General features: G+C 36.7%; 1 protein-coding gene, 1 non-coding gene and 1 pseudogene across 2 annotated transcripts in view; 1 reads left to right on the forward strand and 2 right to left on the reverse strand.

Annotated features, from left to right (window-relative positions):
• Nucleotides 1–4,635: 4,635 nt before the first annotated feature.
• The window catches only part of IPO7 (importin 7), a 58,187-nt gene continuing 37,684 nt past the window's right edge, over nt 4,636–25,138 (reverse strand). The window contains exons 13-25 of the mRNA XM_025894224.2: nt 21,516–21,605; nt 20,936–21,101; nt 20,590–20,750; nt 18,142–18,270; nt 15,949–16,015; nt 15,740–15,865; nt 15,190–15,287; nt 13,337–13,432; nt 12,461–12,681; nt 12,162–12,367; nt 9,697–9,903; nt 7,629–7,745; nt 4,636–6,769 (exon numbers count right to left, since the gene is read on the reverse strand). Coding sequence (XP_025750009.1) covers nt 6,672–6,769; nt 7,629–7,745; nt 9,697–9,903; nt 12,162–12,367; nt 12,461–12,681; nt 13,337–13,432; nt 15,190–15,287; nt 15,740–15,865; nt 15,949–16,015; nt 18,142–18,270; nt 20,590–20,750; nt 20,936–21,101; nt 21,516–21,605 — 1,782 coding nt within the window. The 3' untranslated portion in view covers nt 4,636–6,671. The remainder of the gene's footprint in view (nt 6,770–7,628; nt 7,746–9,696; nt 9,904–12,161; nt 12,368–12,460; nt 12,682–13,336; nt 13,433–15,189; nt 15,288–15,739; nt 15,866–15,948; nt 16,016–18,141; nt 18,271–20,589; nt 20,751–20,935; nt 21,102–21,515; nt 21,606–25,138) is intronic.
• On the forward strand, nt 10,950–11,784 carry LOC112840770 (rRNA-processing protein FCF1 homolog pseudogene; annotated as a pseudogene).
• Nucleotides 21,184–21,367, reverse strand: LOC112806390 (small nucleolar RNA SNORA23). Its single transcript, XR_003203857.1, has one exon. It is a non-coding gene; the product is annotated as a small nucleolar RNA SNORA23 (small nucleolar RNA).

Consider the following 25,138-nt stretch of genomic DNA (forward strand, 5'->3'; position numbering starts at 1 on the left):
CTCCCACTCCCCCTGCTTGTGTTCCCTCTCTCGCTGTGTCTCTCTCTCTCTCAAATAAATAAATAAATAAATATTTTTTTAGAGAGTGAGTGAGCGTGCACGCACGGGCCTGGGGGTGGGGCAAAGAGAGGGGGAGAGAATCACAAGCTTACTCCCCAACAAGTGTGGAGTCTGACAGGGGGCTCAATCTCATGACCCTGAGATCATGACCTGAGCCAAAATCAAGAGTCAGACGATTAACTGAGCTATCCAGGCGCCCCAAGAATTTTTTTAAAAGTGAAGCTCATGTCTCCAAATAAACAGTAAGATTGGTACTATTTTATAGAAAAACACTTAAGTGCTGTAATTTTTTTGAGAAAAAAAGTTTGGCTCAGTCTTAAATTCCTAATACTATGTATTATATCAAAAGATACTGGGACACCTGGGTGGCTCAGTTGGTTAAGTGTCTGCCTTCAGCTTAAGTCATGATCCCAGAGTCCTGGGATGGAGTCCCAAGCCAGCTCCTTGCTCAGAGGGGAGCCTGCTTCTCCCTCTGCCTGCCACTTCCCCTGCTTGTGCTCTTTCTCTGACAAATAAAATCTTAAAAAAAAAAAAAAAAAAGATACAACAGTGATGCAACATTTACAGGAAAAAAAAGAATTTTAAGGATCTCCCTCCAAAACTTTGGCACCAATTACAGTAATAGGGCTGTTTGACAGGGTGATCGGATTTAAAATATGAATGGGGCACCGGGCTGACCTAATTGGTGGGGCTTGCGACTCTTGGGGGTCATGGGTTTGAGCCCCACAGTGGGCTTAGAGTTACTTAATAAAAAAAAAAAAACCAAAAACCAGGAACTTATAGCAAAACAAAATATGGGGAGATACAATCTCTGTAATTATTTACTCCCAAACTCTAGACTATTTACAACTGAATAACCATGAGTTAAACTTTTTAATTTAGAAACATTTCAGGTTACTTTTTAGAGAACTTTAACCAAATTTGACTTTTAAGAAAAAACTGAAAATTGAGATAGTCTATAAAATTCACCATTTTAAAATGTTTGCTTTAGTAGTTTTTATATATTCACAAGGCTGTACAAACCATCACCACTGTCTAATCCAAAATATCATCCCCAGAAGAAACCCTGTGTCACCCATTAGCAGTAATTCTTCATTCCTTCTCCACTCCCACAGCCACCACTCTGTCTCTGGACTTGACAATTCTAGACATTTCATATAAATGGAATGTTTTGTCTGACTTCTTTCACCGTTTCAAGGCTCATCCACATTGTAGCATGTAACAAACAATACTTCATTACTTTTTATTGCCTAATATCCAACTGATTGTATGGCCATACATTTTATTTATCCATCCATCAGTTAATAGTTATTTGGGTTGTTTCTACCTTTTGACTATAATGCAACTATGAACAATTGTGTGCATGTTTTGTGCAGACATGTTTCATTTCTCTTCGTTATGTATATCTAGGAGAATTTCTGGGTTACACTATTTTCAATCTTCTGAGGAACTGCCAAACTTTTCTACAACAGATAAGCATTTTCATCTTATCAGCAATGTATGAGGGTTCTAATTTCTCCACATCCTTACCAAACTTGTAATGTTCACCCTCTTGATTACAAACACGTTAGTAGGTGTGATGTATCTCCTTGTGATTTCCCTAGTGACTAGTGATGTTCAACATCTTTTCCTAGGATACTGGCCATTTATCTTTGGAGAAATTCTTTTTTTTCAGTAGGCTCTACGCCCAACATGGGGCCAGAACCCAAAGATCATCACATGCTCTACTGACTGAGCCAGCCAGGTACCCCTTGATTTGTTTTTAAATTGGGGTTTCTTTGTTGTTAAGTCCCCTGTATATTCAGGATTTGCAAATATTTTCTCACATTCTCTGGGTTTTTTAACTTTCTTTCACTTTCTGGTCCTTTGAAGCAGTTTAAAATTTTGATGAAGTTCGAGTTACCTGTTTAACCTTTAATTGCTTGTGTTTTGGTGTTAGATCCAAGAAACTGTTGCCTAATTTAGTCACAGAGATTAATGTCAATTATTTTTTCTTAAGAGTTCTGGAGTTTGAATGTTTAAATCTTTGAACCACTTTGAGTTAATTTGTGTGTATGGTGTGAAGGTAGATACCCAGCTGTCTCAGAATCACTTGTTGAAAAGATTATTCTTTCTTATATTGAATGGTCTTGGCAACCTCAGCAAAAATAAACCAAAGGGGGGGCGCCTGGGTGGCTCAGTTGGTTAAGCGACTGCCTTCGGCTCAGGTCATGATCCTGGAGTCCCAGGATTGAGTCCGACATCAGGCTCCCTGCTCAGCGGGGTGTCTGCTTCTCCCTCTGACCCTCTTCCCTCTCATGCGGTCTCTCATTCTCTCTCTCAAATAAATAAATAAAATCTTTTAAAAAAATAAACCTAAGGGTTTATTTCTGGACTCTCATTTTCTAAGATTTCATTTATTTAATTGACAGAGAGAAAGACATACACACAGAGAGCAGGAACACAAGCAGTGGGAGTGGGAGAGGGGGAAGCAGGCCTCCCGCCGAGCAGGGAGCCGGATGTGGGGCTCCATCCCAGGACCCTGGGATCATGACCTGAGCCAAAGGCAGTCGCTTAACCGAATGAGCCACCCAGGCGCCCCTGGACTCAATTTTATTCCATCAGTCAGCATAAGATGTCTATCCTTACACCAAGACCCCTGTCATGACTACAGAATCATGTTGGTTTTCAAGATTATTTTGACTAGTTTGAGTCCCCTGCATATCTATACAAATTATGTTTGTCATTTCCTGCAACAAAAAAAGTAGCTGTGTCTTTATAGGGATTACACAGAACCATAGATCAATTTGGGGAGGACTGCCATCTTCATGATACTGTTTTTCAGTTCATGAATATGGGACGTCTTTCCACCTGTTTAGGTCTTCTCTCAATAGTGTTTATAATTTTCACAGGTTTTTCAGTTTTGCTAAACTTTTTGATGGGTTATAAATGAAATTTCCTTAATTTCACTTGTATAGAATACAACTGATTTCTGAATATTAACTTTGTGTCTTGCAATCATGATTAAGTCAGCAGCTTTTTTGTGTGGGGATTCCTATAAGCTTTCTACAAGATCACATTATCTGCAAATAGTTTCACTTCTTCCTTTCTAATCTAGAAGGAAGCCTTTTGTTTCTTCTTGCCTAATTGCCCTGGCTAGAGCCTTATCCGTATAATGCTGAATAGAAGTGGCAACAGGGAACTTGCTTGTCTGGTTCTTGATTGCAGGGGTTAAGTTTTTAGTTTCTCATCATCATGGCCATTAATTAGCTTTAGGTTTTTGGTAATGCTTCTTTTCAGTTTGAGGAGTTCCCTCTTGTATTTCTAGTTTGAGTTTATTAAAGGATTTTAAAAGAAATCTTAAGACTCAGGAAGCATTTAAATACAGGATCCAAATATTGAGTATAACAATACGAATATTGACACATTTCAATCTATTATGTGAAAGCAGAATCTAGACATATATAAAGGAGTGGTCACCTATGCTTAAAAAACTTGGAAGGGAGGTGTCTGTGTGTCACTTCCAAAAAAGTTACTTAAAAGACAGTTTCTCCTTACATATTACTAAAGTCTTGGATTTCTAACTGGACACCTAGTTTCCCTTTATAAGAACCACATTCACCAAAATGCTACTGCAAGAGTGGCCAACCTCAGCAAGGGTAAAACATAGAATTCAGGAATGCTTTAAAAAAAAAAAAAAAGTCACAATCTTCACCAAATTTTAAATTATATAAAACAGAAATGACATTTTTGTGATGGATGTTTTAATGTAATTTTAGGCCATTCATTTTACACTTATGGAATGCCTACTATGCTTAAGGCATTGTGTTAGATCTTCCCAAAGACATGGTTTTGTCATATTAATACAGTTCTTAATGACTTTTTCTTCATTCTTGCTTCAGGGCCTACACGTAGGGCTGTGGTTTGGCCACCCCTACTCTACACTCTGGTCTCTTCCAGAGGAGAGGACAGCAGTCACTATCTTGATAAGGTGTGTTAGCTTAGCAATCACCATTTTAGTACCTGGAGAGAAACAGATTAACTTCCTTTAATGGTGATAAATGAGTATGCTTTGAAAAAAGCATAACAAAAAGTGGATGGCTTAAGTTTAACAAAAAGTGAAGATTCTACACTGTCAGCCATTTGACAAAACAAAAATTGAAACCCAAACAAAATCAAAATTAACTTCTATAAATTAAATAAGTTACAGGTTAGTGAAACTGTGGGAAAGGCTGTATATTAAATAATATCTGCATGCAACCAATTACAAGTCTGTAAATACTTTTATCCAAAGTTCTACAACCTTATCCAGAAGCACTGACAAATATCAAGGTGCATAATCTGTAAGAAACTATAATTTGATGTTAAATTTAAGGGAATACTGTAAATAACTGATATATATACATATATATATTTGATACATTAGAAACTAACACTTGAAAACTAATTTTAAGGTCTTTAATTTCAATTAAAATCTATAAATGGAGATTAGTTTGGATTGTATGACAGAGGAGACAATAAAACTTATTCTCAAAGACATACCAATACATTTTCTTAGAATAAAAGCTAAGCAAATGAGAATTTTCATACTGTGCATGGGAATAACTAAAACCTTTATTAGATATGGTTTTCCAATAACAATGTGAAAATTGGAATTATCAATTCAAAGAGCATTGAAGTCTGAAATTTAAAAAAGTAGACTAGATATTAAGGGATAAAAGGTAAAGGAAGACGAAAATGTTTAATACTATTCAATATATCCCCTCTGTACACAATGTTGCATATATACAACTACTCCATTTTAATTTTATTGATTTTATATAATAGTGAAATCCCCTTAAGCAACCTAGGGTATACAGATGGTGTCCAACTTGGGGGAAAAAAAAGTAGAAACACACTTGATTAACAGTTTTCACCCACACATTTTAGACAGACAACTTTTTTTTTTTTTGCCAAGATTTTCATAGTAAATTCATAAATATAGGAAATACTTTCACTCCTTCAGTGTTAAAATAGAAAACCAAACAGTGCCAACAGCAGTGGCTTAATTATTGGCATACAAGAAAAACACAACACCAATGGGTTTTCTTCATTATGCATTTTAAATATCAATATGTGCATTTGTTTCATTTTTACAGTTATAAATTTCCTAGTCTGTTATAGACAACAGCATTTAATAGTTTTGAATCCATTGAGATGTTGCTTTCAATTTGAAATATTGTGTGTATACATGTATATAAAAAAATAACCCAATGTATGACTCATCTGACAGATGTTTAAGATCAATAAAGGCTTATTTTTCAACATGCAGTTAGGAGAGAAGGAAGCAAGGCAACCTCTCCACATTGTCTTTGTTGCTGGCTTGTTTTTGCAGTGGTATCAATAGTGGTTTTGGAGGGAACCGTGTGCCTTCAGCCTAGCTATTTAAGATCAGATACCACAATCAACAAGAGGGGTAGGGAATATGGGGGGAGGGGAATATGGGCAGGTGTTAAATTTTAAAAGTGTGCATTTTGCACTCTTTCTAGGTACAGGATAAAACAGGCCAATGAGGGTAAAGTTTTATAATTAGGAAAAAACTGCAATCAAATCAAGACATAATAGCCGAATTAAGTTCTTTTAATAGATTGCATATATAGATGTTTAGCCATACTCTTTGATCAACTCTTTAAGAGTAGAACTTTATATCCAATTTACATGCTTCAAATATCACCTTTCTTATTTGATACAGTAAGGTCTTGTATCCAAGTCTCCACTTGTACACTGAGAGCTTTAAGAAAAAACAGGACACAGAGGGAGTTGCCATTTTTTAGCAGCAATGAAATATCACTAACCCCTTTTAACATACCGAATTCAAGTCACTATCAGAGGTGAGTGCACCACAAAGTCACCAGGTACAAAATTGCTAGTTCATTTTTAAATTAATAACCTGAAATTACCCTGCCCCCCCCACCCCATTACATCCCTTCTTTTTATAAACAGCAAACATTTTGCTATTTTATACATAGGCTAGCAGGCTTGTTTCAATATGAAAGTGCTAATTCATTTACAGATTTTTTTTTAATCAGTTATGTAGTGCTACAATAAATGTCCAATAATCTACATAGGAACAATCTTTGATGAATGAAAATGATGAAGACTGAATAAGGCTATCGATTACCTTATCTTATTTACATATAAAGAATAGATACCCAATGGTGAGGAAGAGACAGAAATTGGACAAATACTCATAGGTGTAAAAATTACATCTACCTTTGAGCTTATACTGTAAATGAGACATTTTAAATAGTCCTGTAGCCCATGCCTATTTTTTCCTCAGAAAAAGAAAAGCTGCCTTCATGACATCCCCTCGTTTCAGATTTCCACAGTGTCACTTGAACTTTCAGTCAGAATCTTACTTTCTTCAAAAAATAAAGAAAATACCACCCCCAAATTACCACCCTCCCCCCCAAAATCCCTCTGGTTTCTTTTTCAGTGCCAAGTTGCATGATCAGGTCCAACCTCCTGGGGTTTTTTTGTCCATCTATTGATCAATTAGTTTAGAGTAGATAACATGAACCAGTTCTGGAACCACTACTAGGAGGAACACAAGCTCTTCACTACAATCACACAGCAGGAAAGAAAGTGATAACTCAATTCATCCCTGGTGCCGGGCCTCCAAAATTGAAAGAACTTGGCACAACTGGAGCACTGAATTTGTATCCTCCATGCTTCTCAATCATTTTGGATTCTAAAAAAACAAGTAAGTGAAAGTTTAATAGAATATTTGATCATTTTACTACTTTGGAGAAGAGAAGGAATTGACAGACATTAACAAAAGCTTAAACCCACTAGTTCCAAAGTTGTCCTCTCCCTCCTTCTCTTATACAGGAGTAAGAGAGGGGAAGGGGTACATTATAGAGAGATGATAAACCCTCATGTTGTATGCTGTAGACTTCTTAGCCAACTTTCACTTTCTGATGTTAAAAAAAAATCTTTAAATACACCTTTCTGAGTCAAATACTGAATCAGAACTCAAGTCTTCAACAAAGGGAGTAACAGCTAATGAATCTAGTGCAGGGAAATCCAAATATAAAATATCTTAGAAAGTTGTGCCTTCTTTGTAAGGAGGATACTATTTTTAATATTAAACTAATCTGACTAATAGTATTAAGACCTATAGAAAATTGTTAGGCTGTGTATTATCTAAAATGTCCTTTCCTGAAATGCATACTGAAATGTTTAAAGATGGTAAGATGTGATGATGTCTGTGATTTCCTTTAATATTCCTAAGAAAAAGCATAGTTTTCCTAACCTAAAAATTTTTTTATACTTTTAATAGAATTTTCCACTATTAAGTCATCACTATGAGCTTGAGCAACTTTATCAAAGCTATTGCACACTGAAAGCAGTCTTTGACTACACTTAAAATCAGTCAACTATGGCCAAAAACAGAACTCATTTTCTCATTTCATTCCTTTATTCCTTCATAATTCCTTCACCTGTAACAACTGTACCTTTTAAGTAATTTTAAATCATTTAATATAAAATGTTAAAGCTGTATCAAGTCATCAATTGCACTAAAGAGGGTTTGTGGTCAATTGACATACCATGGGCTGCTCTTCTTTGATCAGCCAGTGTTGCTATATCCTGCAACTGTTTTCTTTGTTCTTCATTAAGACCATGAGTCAAAGCCTGATACCACACAGGATTACGATTTTGTATAGCTATCAAAAAGAAAACAAGGGGAAAAGGGCAATAATATGAGAGGCCTGGTAGTTCCTTTCTAATATGTTCCTTCTACTTCACCTCCAGTACTGAAATTCTAATCTACTTTATATTTTCCCAAAAATAATTTAAGTTACTTAAGTTATGTGTGAAACAAAAGATATAGGGAGAAAAAAATTCTGGTTTGGCTTTACGCTGAAAAAAATCTAATCATTCTCATACTTCATATCTCTAGCAAGAAATCAGAGCTGAAACCAGTACTTATATAATTAAGTAACAAAGTAGAGAAACTTTAAAATAACCCAACCTATACAAAAGATTCACAGTTAAAAGCAATTGATCAAGGCTACTTTGGTTAGAATTCTCAAATCCCGAAATTAAAAAACAAAAATCAGAAACATTAAGTAGATCAAGAAAGAAGTAAATGGTACAAAATAAACACCTTATTTTGTTCTGTACTGCCCCATCAAAAACCTTTCTTAAAAACATCTGTCTTTTTCCAATGGTAGCTCTGCAATACTTATAATGCTCATGTTTTATATTATAGCCTAAAATAATGGTCAAACCCAATCTGTAATAAGTGGATAACAAATTTTCCCAGCATGTGACAAGACCAGGTATTAAAATCTCAGTGTTGGGCGCCTGGGTGGCTCAGTTGGTTAAGCCACTGCCTTCGGCTCAGGTCATGATCCTGGAGTCCCAGGATCGAGTCCCGCATCGGGCTCCCTGCTCGGCGGGAAGCCTGCTTCTCCCTCTCCCACTCCCCCTGCTTGTGTTCCCTCTCTCGCTGTCTCTCTCTCTGTCAAATAAATAAATAAAAATCTTAAAAAAATTAAAAAATAAAATCTCAGTGTTTCATAAAAACATGCACTAGATAAATTGACATATAAGGATATCAAGTTTGACCATGTATTTCCCTATTTCAATTAAGTACCTATACAAAGGGGTAGGTGGGTGCTGATTTAGAGAAAAAAGTTCTCTATAAAGACTTTCCACAAAAGAAGTTTTTCACACAGTAATTTTGAGGTATTTGGGGGGGAATCTGACAACCCATCACATGCTTTTCTATTTCTATTTTATTGCATTTACTATGCACAGGCCTTCTACTATAAACCATCCTTTGGGATTAACATGTATTTAAGTCTATAAAATACAAAGTCACAAAAACAAGTCAGTAATTCTTGGCACCTCCATCAATTCTTGCTGCCTGCCATGTAGCTCAGAAACCACTCCTTTGTATTTCTGTAACCTTGCATCATAATTGCTTTGTCATGGGTTTGGAAGACTAATGCCTTGGTTATCAGAGAATTTATTCTACAACAAAGTTATAATACATAGGAATGACAGCACAGTCGTAACTCTGTGGAGAAAAAGGTGTTTCAAATATAGTGCCAATTTTAATTTCTTAAGTTGGATAGAACGGAGATGTTATATTTTGTTGAAGTCCAAGTAAAGGATGGTAAAGCCACATACAATGTATTACAGGAAAAAAACAGAAGGGATTCCAAGACCATTAATGTTAAAAATGGTCAAATTCTCAGAAAGTTAACTGTGGTTTTAGCCGGAGGGAAAAAAAGATACACAAATACATAAACATGCAACAAACAGATTTAAGAATGGATACTTCTGGAGAAAGCTGAAAGGTTAGAAATCAGAAGTGGGAAAGAGGAATTGTCATTATATCAATTTTGAACTATACTATTTTCCTATAATGTGCATGTTTCAATATGACAATCTACATAACATAATAAAATGAGGAAATACTCTATGACTCTATGGCAACAGTAGTAACTTTGGATACTTTAGCTATTAATCCTTCAATCATAGTCGAGTTTGGATTTGATATCCCTAAAAACCCTTTTTTAAGTGATAGACACAAATAAGAACAGGAAGGTTCAGGGAAATGGATCATATAGAGCTATATGAATTACATATAACAAGTTGACTTACTTTGAAATATAGCTTTAAATATCTGATACTCATCAACAGGGTTATCTTCATCATCAATGATTGTGGAATAGCCTTCCAGAGCAGTCTCCTCAGCATCATCTTCTTCCCAATCTTCATCATCTCCATCCTCACCTGCTTGCTTAGCCAAAATCTCCAAATATTCTTGCCCATCTTCATCAATATCATCTTCATCACTCCCCAGTTCCTCTGCAAGCCATAAATAGGTGCATTTGTTAACACCGAAGTATTCTCTTACTCAACAAACTGACAGTGATCACAGTCAGTAAATTACAAATCACAACTGAATAAATTCAAGTTCCAGGAACTGGTGTTTAAATACAATATTCAGGGTGCCTGGGTGGCTCAGTCATTAAGCTTCTGCCTTCGGCTCAGGTCATGATCCCAGGGTCCTGGGATCGAGTCCCACATAGGGCTCCCTGCTCAGCGGGAAGCCTGCTTCTCCCTCTCCCACTCCCCCTGCTTGTGTTCCTGCTCTGTCTCTGTCAAATAAATAAATAAAATATTAAAATAAATACATACATACATACATACATACAATATTCAGCGGGGCACCTGGTTGGTGCAGTTAGTTAAGCATCTGACTCTTGGTTTCGGCTCAGATCGTGATCTCAGGATCATGAGATCAAGATCTAAGCTGGGCTCTGCGCTCAGCGCAGAGTCTGCTTGAGATTCTTTCTGCCCCTTCCTCTGCCCCTCCCACTCCTGCTCTCTCTAAAATAAATAAATAAATAAATAAATACAATATTAAGCAATAAAGAGAGTAAAAAACTCTCATAGAAATCCAAGAAACCCAACCACAATTCCTAATACCAGAGGTTTGAACATAATAGGAGATTCAGCACTTGTGCTCTGGACCTTATGGTATATACCAAACCAAACACCAACAGTAAAATAATATAGTTTATGTTATATCATTTATTGTGAGTTTTTTTTTAAGGTTAAGTTGGTGAATCATAAAAAAATGGCAATACCTATCTTATTCTGAAACCATTACAATAATTTCTCTTAACCAACATTCTATCAATTTATACTCTTGAAGTCTATAGTGTCCTACAAGTGAAATGTATTAGCCAATAGCTGATCAAATTAATTTTATAGTGCAGGTATACTTAGGTTTTAGCACTAACAGATGATAGATGTTTGCCAACAGCAAAAACCATAAATGCCTAAAACTGCTTTACATGTTGGGAGATCTAGCCAAAGTTCCTGCCTTCGCAGACCTTACACTCTAGCAGGAAGTAAGGCAGTCTTTCTATGAATGAATTAACATGAAAGCATTTGGGTATGATTCCACACTTCTTCAGAAGGGTTAAAAAAAAGTCCAGAAGAAACAAGAGCGCGGTGTGAACATGGGGAAGCAAAAGAAAGCCAGAAAGTATGCGACCATGAAGCGAATGCTTAGTCTCCGAGATCAGAGGCTTAAAGAGAAGGACAGATTAAAACCTAAAAAGAAAGAAAAGAAAGATCCCAGTGCACTCAAGGAAAGAGAAGTCCCCCAACATCACTCCTGCTTATTCTTCCAATATAACACACAGCTGGGCCCACCTTTCCACATCCTGGTTGATACCAACTTTATCAACTTTTCCATTAAAGCGAAACTTGACTTAGTACAGTCAATGATGGACTGTCCGTATGCCAAGTGTATCCCTTGTATAACTGACTGTGTAATGGCTGAAATAGAAAAACTGGGGCAAAAGTATCGAGTGGCTCTAACGATTGCCAAGGATCCAAGATTTGACCGATTACCATGCACACACAAAGGAACCTATGCAGATGACTGCTTAGTACAGAGAGTAACTCAGCACAAGTGTTACATTGTGGCCACAGTTGACCGAGACCTTAACGAAGAATCCGGAAGATCCCTGGAGTTCCCATCATGTACATTTCTAACCATAGGTACAACATTGGGCAGATACCAGATGATTATGGAGCCCCTCGGTTCTAATTCTTAAAAGATAGAGTTCCTCTGCCTTCCTTTACCAACTTTTTCTGTTGCCAGTTCATATTAGCAATATGCTGTAGCATGAATTATTCTTCTTACCCATTTGCTGTTATGAGCTGACTGTAGTTAAATACTCACTTTTTGATGTTTTGAAATTGATATTTTGTATCATTTTAAATATTATTGCATCTTTTTATAAATCAGATGATTGCTCATATAAAAAAAAAAAAAAACAAACAAGTCCACAGCGCCTGGGTGGCTCAGTCGTTAAGCGTCTGCCTTCGGCTCAGGTCATGGTCCCAGGGTCCTGAGATCTAGTCCCACATCGGGCTCCCTGCTCTCAGTGGAAAGCCTGCTTCTCCCTCTCCCACTCCCCCTGCTTGTGTTCCCTCTCTCACTGTCTCTCTTGTCAAATAAATAAATAAAATCTTAAAAAAAAAAAAAAAAAGTCCACCGATTTCTAACTAGGTAAGTTTGGCTTTCTCCACCACAAATCCCTTACCTGTTTCATCATCATCTTCAGCTTCATCATCATCATCACTGTCATTCTCGTGTTCTGCATGGCAGGCATATGCTCTTTTTAATCCATTAAATAAAAGGATAAAAGCTGGCAAAATCTGTCCAGAAACCTGATTTAAAACTTGTGGTATTTGTTCCATATCAATAAGAGCACAAAGGCCCAGAACGCACATCTTTCTGTCATGAAGCCTAAAAAATAAAATAAAGATTTTCTTCTTTTTTTTTAATAAGCAGAGTTTCTCACAAAGTTAAATAAACAAAGATCCAATATATGTCACTTACCCCAAGAAACAATCAACATCATTAAGCCACTGTGTAATAAAATGATTCGTAACTGGTTCAACATTATTAGGGAAGCGAAGATTTTCTAAGGTGTTGAGAAGTAGGTGCGGATTATAATACAAAGCTGCAATGGCAACTTGCAGGCACATTGTCCGAAGTTCACTTGTCTTCACCTCTCTTGTCAGTCTCTCTAAAGCGGCTTCCACAAATAAGGGAATGCACTATAAAGAAAGACAGCAAAATATTCCAAAACCTTAAGTAACAGCAGTCTAACCATCCTACCCATATTAACTTGTTGCCTCTAACCTCTTTTTCTCTCCATCAGATGACCTAATAGTTTTTGCTATTGAGGCATTCACTGAGAAATCTAACTTTAGAGAAGACAAGTCTTCACTGGGCTATTAGAGCCTCACGATAGCCAGCTGGATTCTCAATATTCTTATTGACTAACCTTATTGTAGTAATCACTTCACAATATATACGTCTGTATCAATTCATCATATTGTACACCGTAAGCTTATTTATATGTTATATTTCAATTATATCAATAAAGCTGGAAACTGACCACGGAAATTTAACAACTAAATCTATCTTACTGCAAAGTGATAATGTGACAAACAATACTCTCACAGCCTACTATAAAAAAATCTTACCTTGCATAACAGCCATAAAACTTGCCATATTTTCATACACATTAAACAAATGATCGTTATATATTGTTTAAATTTTAAACCAATAATTAAAAAATGTTATCTAGTACCATAATAAACAATAACATACAAAATACACAGCTGCCCCCCAAAGAAAAAAAGGTGGAGGAAAAGATTCTCTCTATGAAGCCTCAAACGGGAATTATTAATAGTTAGCCTCACTGACCTGGTCAATGCCACGCCCTTTGCACTGTAGAATGATGACCTCTAATAATTTTGCTGCATGACACTCTGCATCTTCTCCTGCAACTCCCGTAAGAACCTGATCAACACAGAAATATAAAACTGCAATGAGACATCATGAAACCTTTAAATCAGAGAATATCTGTCCTCTGTCTATACTCTTTGGAGTTTTTAAAAAATATTCTAATTAATTAATATAAATGATTACAATAATCATTGTGCAGACTATAATCTAAAGCAACTGTGAGGATTTGGAGTCGCTGGTTGGCTGTATCTCTGCAATCGCACATCTTGGTCTACAGTATAATCAAATCACCTCCCCTGTAGTGCCATTCTGAACCACAGCATGTTGAAAATCACTATCTTCTCATATGACCATCATAGCTAAAGCACCCTACCTTTCTTAGGGATATCAGGCTCTTATGTAAAGAAGTACAAGAAAAAAAAAATAATAAGCTGATATTGCTAGGAAAGCCGTTTCTCTACACAAGTCTCATAAAATAAAAAATAGTGTCACTGGACAAAGAGGCAGCTTGTTGATGGCAAATGCTATTCCCAAACAAGAAAAAAAAACGCGGACTTGACCTGCTACTTAGAGAACTCTTAAGTGTTATAGGTAACTTCTGGAAAAGAAAGTAGATCTTATAGACAGATATCACCGTTCCCAGAGTATTAACATAAACTATATAATTGACAATAAATAATGAATAGTATACCAGATGATTATTTTGTGACTATGTGTTCAGAAAGAAAAGATGTTAATGAAGACAAGCCTTTCTAAAAATTCCATGTTATTTATAAAGATTTTATTTATTTGAGATAGAGCACAAGTAAGCGTGTGCATGAGACAGAAAGAGAGCATGAGTGGGGAGGAGAGGGAAAAGCAGGGAGCCCAACGTGGGGCTTGATCCCAGGACCCTGGGATCATGACCTGAGCTGAAGGCAGCCACTTAACCGACTGAGCCACCCAGGCGCTCCCTAAAATGCCTGGTGTTAAACAGCTAGCTGTCTCTCAGCACTGTTAGAAATGCAAATATTACCGAATTGTACTGACTTTGATATTGAAGGACCCCAATTCAACAACTGTATCCCCTATCTCTTGTGTAAGAAAATCATTAAAAAAAAAATTGGCATACATTTACTTGTGATTTTCCAAGAAATGGCACATACTTTTGACTTTCATTTTAAGTAAACCCTTGGTTTTTACAATCTTGCTATTTACTAAATAATTTCTGTAAAGCCTCCATAAACCTGTAACCTACAAGAATTTTCTTTATAAAACATCTTTATTTTTGATCCTTTCAAATCTCTCTCAAATAAGTTCTTGATTCTTTCCTTCCTTTGATTCAAAGGCTAGCAAAGAACTAGGATAAGGTAAGCTCCAGGCACTCTCAACATCAAAAACATTTATAACTATAATACAGTATCAGGGCAGACAGGGGCACCTGGGTGGCTCAGTCGGGTTAAGCGTCTGCCTTCTGCTCAGGTCATGATCTCAGGGTCCTGGATCAAATTCCATGTCGGGCTCCCTGCTCAGCGGGGAGTATGCTTCTCCCTCTGCCCCTCTCCCCTCTCATGCCCACCCTCTCTCTCTCTGAAGTAAATAAATAAAATCTTTAAAAAAAAAAGGGCAGACAGAAGACAAATATTTGTCAAAGGCATTACTGTGGCATATAGGAATCAGCCTCTTAGTTTATAGCTTTTAAAGCCCTTATTCTGTGAGACCCATATAATATGTTCACTATAATGTCATGTATCTTCACTCTTCACAATTTCATACTTATCACAGCACCAGCCTCATGACATATATCCTTATATTAACTAAAAATGACCCACCTTCTTACACATACTATATATCATTTCAAGATACTTGGTATCAGACAGAAGTGTATCTGTATCAACTGTTACGTAATTATGGAGCAGAGGCATCATATCTGTATTAACAAAAAACATAAAAACATTAAAAATGAATTAAACTAAAACATAAAAAAGTAATAAAAGTTAAATATCTTTACTAATATAAATGCTGTTTCTGAAAAATCTCCTTAGAAAACGAAAGCAAATATGAGATTGGTCTGTAACAGAGAGAGAGAGAGAGAGAGAGAGAGAGAGAGAGAGAGAGAGAGAGTATAATGCAAAGGTATTATTATATATTGTACAAAAAAGAATGACAGAAGCAGGAGGGTGAGAATATGTGTTAAAGGAAACAAATCTAAAAGAATAACTAAATCAAAATATATAATGGAAATCAATGATATCATCCTTGAGCATCAACTACAAGTGAAAACATCTAAATAAAGAAGCATTTAGATTATGTTCAACTGTATACTAAAAATAAATCAAAATGGGGGGAAATCTTCAGTATTTCTATGTTGACTTGACTTACCTGTAAAATAATCAAAACCATCTTGCTGAAAAACCTCAAATACTAGAGGTAGCAACTGCCACATTTGCGGAGACACTTGTTGACATGTCAAACTATGTGCTAAAGAGAAGATCTCCTCGTAGAATTCTAAAGGAGAATATGGAGTCATTAGGACAATGCTGGCTGATACGAAAAAGCAGGAAATTCTAAACACAATTAGAGGTATATACCTAAGACATGCTGTTGTAAAACAGTTCCAATGACCTGTAAGCAGATTCCCTCAAGCTGCTGGGTTATCTAAAAAAGAAAAAAATTGTGTTACTACAGCATACCAGTGAATTAATCAATAAATAATGTATAATGCAATTCACTGCTTATTGAAATACAAAGTCAATATCTTAAATCATTTTAAGTCTTTATTTTGAAGTGACTCATAAAATTGTGGGTCAATGTGGAATTGAAATTTAATGAAATACCATTATAATTTAATGAAATACTATTACAATAAAACACATAAGAAATCACTTGCACAGTATACCTAAAAACTAAAGGAAAAAATAGTATCTTGGAAAAATGTAAATAATTATGAAAATAAAGGAGCCACATCATTCTGCAGATAGATTACAGACCTTTTTGTGTCTAAATATAGACCAACTCAGCCCAGGTGTAATTGAAAAGTCACTGTCCAATGGCTTACAGAAAAATTATTTGAAAGAAGGCATTATTCCTACCACTCCCCCTAATTCTTAAATCACCTCTATTTATATAATTGTTAGATATAGTGAACCACACCCCAAGACCAAAAATACAAATTCCTCTTTAATTGTCAGTATGATCCTCAATCAGATCCCAAATCCCTGGAAGCCATCAGAATGTTTAAAGAGTGGGGAGGGGAGACAAGATAAAGTTTACTAACTGGATACAGAACCAGGACATCCATTTCAATTACATATACTTAAAACATTTTCAACTCTTCAAATATAGTAACAACTGATTTGTTAACCACAGACAGCTACAGAATTCCTCATGGCGTCTGCCTATTTCCAATTATAATGCAGAATACAAATAGTTAACCAAAAATCTCCTGTGGCAAAAGGCAATTTGCAGATAATGTGAAAATATGATTTATGGATATAAATATCTGCATGGAATTATAAACACCGAATTCAGGACCCTGGTTACTTCTAAGGGAAAGAAGGAGGGAAACGAGATCAGGAAGTGGTCCTCCAAGGGCTTCAATTACATCCATCTGAAATTGTTTTTTTACTGGAAATAAAGTCTAAAGGATATACTATAAAATGTTAAAACCTAATAAATGTGGGTGGTAAAGGGTACTGTTTATTGTTTTCTGTTCTTCACCCTTTTTTATATGTCTTAAATTACTTCATTTTTAAAAATTCATGATTACAATTCTCTTTCTGAAAGACAACTGTAAGAAAACTAGAAAGATGACAGTAATGATAGCACAACAATGTATACTTAACACCACTGAACTGTACACTTGAAAATGGTTAAGATGGTAAACTTTATGTTATGTGTACTTTACTATCATTAAGAAACATTTTTTTTTAATTAAAAAGAAAAACTAGAAAGGCACTTAGGTGGCTCAGTCAGTTAAGCGTCTGCCTTTGGCTCAGGTCATGATCCTGGAGTCCCAAGACCAAGCCCCATGTGCTTCTACCTCTGCCCCTTCCCCCCACTTTCTCTCAAATAAATAAATAAAATCTTAAAAAAGAAAAGAAAAAGATCTCAGGGTTGTGAGATCAAGCCCTGCACTGTGCTCTGCGCTGGGCATGGAGCCTGCATAAGATTCTCTCTCTGCCTCTGACCTTCCATTTAAAAAAAGGAAAACTAGGAAGGTTTTCCTAGGGACCACCACACTACTGGATCTGGATCTGAGAAAGGTAATCTAAGAGGCAGCCAAAATCCAGAGCCTTGAGATAAGGATACGGTAATACAAATACCTCCTTCCTATTCCTGCTAGTACTAAAGAACCTAAAATATTTATAAGATACCAATCTTTCCTTACAAAAGGGAACTAGTTAGAAGCTGGCACAATCAAGGTGAATGTCGAAGATAATCAAGAGAATTAGAGGGCGCCTGGGTGGCTCAGTCGGTTAAGCCACTGCCTTCAGCTCAGGTCATGATCCCGGAGTCCCAGGATCGAGTCCCGCATCGGGCTCCCTGCTCGGCAGGGAGTCTGCTTCTCCCTCTGACCCTCCCCTCTCTCATGTTCTCTCTCTCTATCTCATTCTCTCTCCAAAAAAAATAAAAAAATCTTAAAAAAAAAAAAAAAAAAAGAGAATTAGATAAGCCAGAGTCTTCCAAAAAAGCATTAGAACAGTTACTGAAAAATGGCTTTAAATTCCCTAAAACTTGGATCATTACCTGGATCAAAACCTTCTAACACTGAATCATTTTACCTCTTTATGATCTTCAACTACACTAAGAAGTGTGTCGATGGTATTCAGGATTCCCATAGCAGTAACTGCTTTGTCATCACTTCCTTCTTCATCTGGCCCAGTCTGGATTACCTGATTAAATGTCATTGCCTAGATTCAAGAGAATGTAATTTAAGCTTGCTGTTATAGCAGTATAAACACATTAACTTAATTTTTTAAAATGTTCTCACAGGGACAGCAAAACCAATCAATGTCACCACTGATTAATAATAATTAAGAGTCTCTGGGCTCTATAATCAAATGGTACTGCCACTTACTAGGTGACCTTAAGTTATTTTACCTGTTTCCTGACATTTCATTTGAGAATTTTATCATAGAGATACTTTGAGGATTAAATGAGGAAAGGCATACAAAGTGTTTAATATTATCAATATGCTTATTAATATTACTGGCTAACATTTGACAATGCCCAAACACAGGTATATTAATCACGGTTTTTTGTTACAAAATTCAATTGTTTTCGAGCTTGTGAAAAGTAAAGGATGGAGTCCTAACTAATAATCAGCTTATTATAAATGCAATATACATATTTAAAGAATGCTGCTACAGTTATTCAAATATCTTTCCCATTTAAAAATCAGTTTTTCACAAAGCTCTTTGTTTTTGCTTAACTCCAAAGCAAATACCAAGAGCTAGATTCCTGAAACCTCAATACTCAGGAGGAATATAAACTGCATCAAATAAGCCACTGTATAGGGATTATGACTGGTAATTGTGGACATGTTCATATTTTCTATGACCCTTAAATAATTTACATTATTAATTCTCAGAAGCTTGGGGCTATGTACAGCAAACAAAGACCAACTAGTGAATAACTACTATTTATAAATTTCATTAAAAAAAAATACTGGGGTGCCTGGGTGGCTCAGTCATTAAGCGTCTGCCTTCGGCTCAGGTCATGAGCTCAAGGTCCTGGGATCGAGCCCCGCATCGGGCTCCCCGATCGGCGGGAAGCCTACTTCTCCCTCTCCCACTCCCCCTGCTTGTGTTCACTCTCTCGCTGTATCTCTCTCAAATAAATAAAATCTTAAAAAAAAAAAAAAAAAAACCATCTGGGGCGCCTGAATGGCTCAGTTGGTTAAGCATATCACTCTTGATTTCAGCTCAGGTTATGATCTCAGGGCTGTGAGCTGGAGCCCGGCATCAGGGCTCCACACTGGGTATGGAGCCTGCATAAGATAATCTCTCCCTGGGCACCTGGGTGGCTCAGTTCTTAAGCCTCTGCCTTTGGCTCAGGTCATGATTCCAGGGTCCTGGGATGGAGCCCCGCACCCAGGTCCCTGTTCAGCAGGGGATGGGGAGGGTCTGCTTTTCCTGCTCCCTCTGACCCCCCACCACTTGTGTTCTCTCTCTTAAATAAATAAATCTTTAAAAAAAAAAAATTCTCTCTCCTCTCCCTCTGCCCCATTTGTGCTCTACTCTCTCTTAAAAAAACTATTTAGGGCACGTGGCTGGCTCAGTCAGCAAATCATGCTACTCTTGATCTGAGGGTTGTAAGTTTGAGTCCCACATTGGGTGTAGAGATTACTTAAAAAAAAAAAATCTTGGGGCGCCTGGGTGGCTCAGTCTTTGGGCATCTGCCTTTGGCTCAGGTTGTAGTCCCAGGATCCTGGGATCGAGCCCCACGTCGGGCTCCCTGCTCTGCAGGAGGCCTGCTTCTCCTTTCCCACACCCACTGCTTGTGTTCCCTCTCTCGCTGTGTCTCTGTCAAATAAATAAATAAAATCTTTAAATAAAATAAAATAAAATAAAAAAATAAAATCTTTGTGGCTCCTGGGTGGCTCTGTCAGTTAAGCGTCTGCCTTCAGCTCAGGTCATGATCTCAGGGTCCTGGGATTGAGGCCCGCATCAGGCTCTTCACTCAGTGGGGAGCCTGCTTCTCTCTCTCCCTCTGCCTGCTGCTCCCCTGCCTGTGCCCTCTCGCTCCCTCTGTGTCAAATAAATAAATAAGATCTTAAAAAAAAAATCTTAAAAAAAAGAAATTTAAATTTTTTTTGAAAATACCTATTTATTAAACTATTATCTCTACTTCATCTTTTTTTCCCTACTTCATCTTTAAGTTGGTCATCCAAAGTAGTCCAGAAAACCACACAAACAAAGCAGTCATGATCGAGATAGATAGTAGTTAAGAATGTGTGTTGTGGAGGCATATACTTCAGGCGTGAATCCCAGCTCCATCCATTCTAGCTTGGGCAAGTTACCTAACCTTTTTATAGCTCACATCTTTTCTCAGTGTATGAATATTCTTCATATAGGACTGTGTGAGAATTAAATGAGCTAAATATATATATATATATATATATATATATATATATATGGCTTAGAACAGTATCCGATATACAGTAAGCTCTATGAAAATACTTGTTATAAAGTTAAGTAATGAATAAATGACTGGTTCAAATAACATACCAAATGCTGTGTCATTTCTACTGCAATAGGAGTAACTTCTTCACTATACTCGCAGATCATTTTCTGAATTACATTGGTAAGATCATCATTTTCTGTTTCTCTTATTATATGAAGAAGAGCCTGCATTACAGGTCTGATGAATGGTGTAATATACTCTTTAGCTGTAAGAAAAAAAGAGAAAAAAAATTTGGCCAAAACCTCCTAAAACCTGATATAAAATACATCAAAAAATAAAAAATAGATACTTTCCCATAAAGGGGAAGACAATGTGTCAAGTTTCTAGGATTATGCCTTGTACAATTATTTGTAAAAACACTACACTATTTTTGAGATATAAATCCTTTACCTTTTTCTTGATTGCTGATCAACACTTGAAGTGCAATGGCAGCTTCCACTTTCACGGGCATTTCCCTATCATCAATCAGACATCTTCGTGTCAGCTCTAAGGCCGTTTGCAGGTTCTGGTCACTTTTGAACTTTACTTCACAAAAATAGTGAAGGACCCAGCAAGCCTTTTATTAAAAAATGCAGTGAGTTACTACAGATATCCTACATTAAATTGCCCCAAGCTAGAGTATATCTATTCCAAAAGTTCTGTGTGTGGGAATTTGGAGGCTGGCCAGTGGTAGGTATGTCCAAAGAGACAACACTAGACCAGTACTATGATCCCAACTTATTCTTTGGCTGCATGACGTTTGTGTGAATAGCAAGATCTGAATGCAAAACACAGACAGACACTGCTATCAGACACAGATGAAAACTATGCACACATTACAACAGCCATTTAAATATTTACATGAAAAAGTCTAAAATGAAATAAGCCTTTTATTAAGATGAGCATTAAAAAGGTTCCACATAAAAGTCCACATAAGCAGTCATTCATTACAGAACATAAATATATAAGTGAATACAGGTTTAAAACATACCCTCGCTCTCATATAGCCTAGTTCACTGCTGAAGAGAGGAAATACATGATTCTGCAACATGTATTCCATCTGATCTTTGTAGATCTTTTTCTGTAAATACAAACAAAAATTATTTTTTGAAAGAATTCCAAATATAATCATCTCAAATGCCAAATAAATACACGAATGTTAAAAATGACTATGTCAAAACATATATTTATTCTGATTCTTTGTACCTCAGGATCCATACCTAATTTTCTCATTCTCAAATTTCACCACCAAAAAATACTGAATTCCTTTTCTTTAATCTTTTTAGCTCATTTGCTTGGAAAGCATTTACACCAAATCTTAATAGCAATCATGTTTGGGTAATGGGAGTGTGGTTAATTTTATTCCTTACCTTATAAAACTATTATAATGAAAAAAAAACTATTATAATGAAAAAAGCCTCACTGGAAAGGTTCTAAATGAATACAACACAGATTGAGAAAAGACCCTGCTTACCAGGTAATAATCTGGTTATCTATAAAGATATTCTTGGGGCACCTGGGTGGCTTAGTCGGTTAGACGTCTGCCTTCAGTTCAGGTCATGATCTCAGGGTCCATGATCTCAGGGTCCGGGGATAGTGCCCTGCCCGTGTTAGGCTCCCTGCTCAGCGGGGAGTTTGCTTCTCCCTCTCTCCCTCCCCACCACCTGTGCTCTTGTGCTCTGGCTCTCTCTCAAATAAATAAAATCTTTAAAAAAGAAAAAATTTTTTAATTAAAAAAATGCCATGGTTGGGGCGCCTGGGTGGCTCAGTCATTAAGCGTCTGCCTTCGGCTCAGGTCATGATCCCAGGGTCCAGGGATCGAGCCCCGCATGGGGCTCCCGGCTCAGCGGGAAACCTGCTTCTCCCTCTCCCACTCCTCTGCTTGTGTTCCCTCTCTCGCTGTGTCTCTCTCTGTCAAATAAATAAATAAAGTCTTAAAAAAAAATAAAATGAAATAATTTAAAAATGCCATGGTCAGGGAAAAAAAAGATATTCCCATGAATCTTAAAGTAGGGTGTTTTCTAAGCTTTTAAAAAGAGTTCCTGGAATTGCATATTACATCAACATTAAAAATAAATGCTTGAAAAACTGAACACAGACATGGGAACTAAATGCAATGTGGGATCCTGGACTGGATCATGGACCATAAAAAAGGACATTAATGGGAAATCTTGCACAATGTGAAAGGGATCTATAAGATCAGTGAATAGTATGCTATCAATATTAATTTCCTGGTTTTGAGAATTGAAGTATGGCTATCTAAGATGCTAACATTAGGAGAAGGTGGATGAAGAATGGAAATTATTTTTGCTATTTTTCTGTAAGTCTAAAATTACTTAAAAATAAAAAGTTAAAACAGAAAAATCTGAACTTGCAAGAGAACTCACTAAAGATTCCCAGCCTGCCATTTAACAAAGAACCACTTTCTTTACTCTATACACAGAAGGATGTGTGGACAGGTATAAAAAACTAAAATATAAATAAAATAACCCTACAAATTAATGGTGATATGTAACAAGGTTCCTGGGGAGTTAGAGGATTCTGTGACTAAATATTTACTTATTAACTTTTAAGCAAAATAAATTTCAGATCTTATTTATGAAGTCAGATACAATGTGTACAATTAAGCTGAGGTTCCTAAAAATAAATCTAATCCAGGGTCATTCTTTATTAGAAATTTATGTCACAAAAGCATGATGTTCCTAGGCTATGAATGGATTCATTCATGTTTATAAATTTCCTTAAAGACAAATTTTTTAAAGGAAAAAACACTACTTTACAATTATCTTGCAACATGAAAATAAAGTAAGTCATGCAAAAGAAGTACCTTAAGCACAAGCAGGAAAAGAAAATATAAACTGGACATAATTTCAGAATCTTATCAAAACTTGTATTTCATAGGACAACATCAAGAAAGTGAAACGATAACAGACAAAATACTTGCAAATCATATATATGAAAAAGGTCTAATATAATATACAAAGAACTTTTTTTTTTTTAAAGATTTATTTATTTATTTGACAGAGACACACAGCGAGAGAGGGAACACAAGCAGGGAGAGTGGGAGAGGGAGAAGCAGGCTTCCCGCTGAGCAGGGAGCCCGATGCGGGGCTTGATCCCAGGATACTGGGATCATGACCTGAGCTGAAGGCAGCCACTTAACGACTGAGCCACCCAGGTGACCCTAGAATATACAAAGAACTCTTAACAATTCACCAATGAAAGGACAAATAACCCAGCTAAAAAAACAGACAAAGGATTTGAATATACATTTCTCCAAAGAAGATATACAATAGCCAATATACACATTAAAAAAATTTCTCTGTATCATTAGTCATCAGGGAAATGTATATCAAAACCACAATGAGGTATTGTTTGACACCAACTAGGATGGCTACAATAAAAAGGTAATTGTTGGTGAGGACATAGAAACTGGAACCCTCATACATTGCTGGTAAAAATATAAAATGATACAGCCACTTTGGAAAACAGTCTGGCAGTTTCTCAAAATAGGACAGCAATTTGACTCCTAGGTATGTGACCCAAGGGAAGTGAAAATATTATGTCCAGGGGCACCCAGGTGGCTCAGTCGTTAAGCGTCTGCTTTCAGCTCAGGTCATGATCCCAGGGCCCTGGGATCGAACCCTGCATCGGGCTCCCTGCTCGGTGGGAAGCCTGCTTCTCCCTCTCCCACTCCCCCTGCTTGTGTTCCCTCTCTCGCTGTGTCTCTGTCAAATAAATACATAAAATCTTCAAAAAAAAAAATTATGTCTACACAAAGGTGTGTACATAAATTCACAGCTTCAGTAGTCATAATAGCCAAAAAAATGGAAACAATGCAAGTGTACACCAACTGAGGAATGCATAAATAAAATGTGGTATAGCAATACAGTGGAACATTATTCGGCAACAAAAAGGAATGATGTACTGACATGTGCCACAACATGGATGAACTTTGAAAATATTGTGCTAGGGGCGCCTGGGTGGCTCAGTCGTTAAGTGTCTGCCTTCGGCTCAGGTCGTGATCCCAGGGTCCTGGGATCGAGCCCCGCGTCGGGCTCCCTGCTCAGCTGGGAGCCTGCTTCTCCCTCTCCTACTCCCCCCTGCTTGTGTTCCCTCTCTCACTGTGTCTCTCTCTGTCAAATAAATAAAATCTTAAAAAAAAAGTTTTTTTAAAAAGAAAGAAAATATTGTGCTAAGTGAAAAAAGCCACTCCTCAAAGAGCAGATTATATAGCATTTCCTTTACGTGAAATGTCCAAAATGGATAAATCTATAAAGACAAAAAGGAGATTAGGGGTAGCCTAGGGCTGAGAAGTTTGGAAGAAAATGTAAAGTAACTAATAGTTTCTTTTGGGGTTGATGGTTGCACAACTCTGTGATTATAATAAAAACCACTGAATTATTCACTTTAATGAGCAAATAGTATGGTATGTGAACTGTATCTCTCTCTTTTTTTTTTAAAAGATTTTTATCCATTCATTTGAGAGAGAGAGAGAGAGCACAAAGAGAGTGAGAGGGAGAAGTAGACTCCCTGTTGAGAAGGAAGCCTGACTCAGCTCGATCCCAGGACCCTGAAATCATGACTTGAGCTAAAGGCAGATGCCCAACTGAC

Source organism: Callorhinus ursinus, unplaced genomic scaffold (genome assembly GCF_003265705.2).
Source record: "Callorhinus ursinus isolate GAN/ISIS: 27379988/994484 unplaced genomic scaffold, GSC_fseal_2.0 scaffold49, whole genome shotgun sequence".
In the NCBI taxonomy this organism is placed as follows: Eukaryota; Metazoa; Chordata; class Mammalia; order Carnivora; family Otariidae; genus Callorhinus; species Callorhinus ursinus.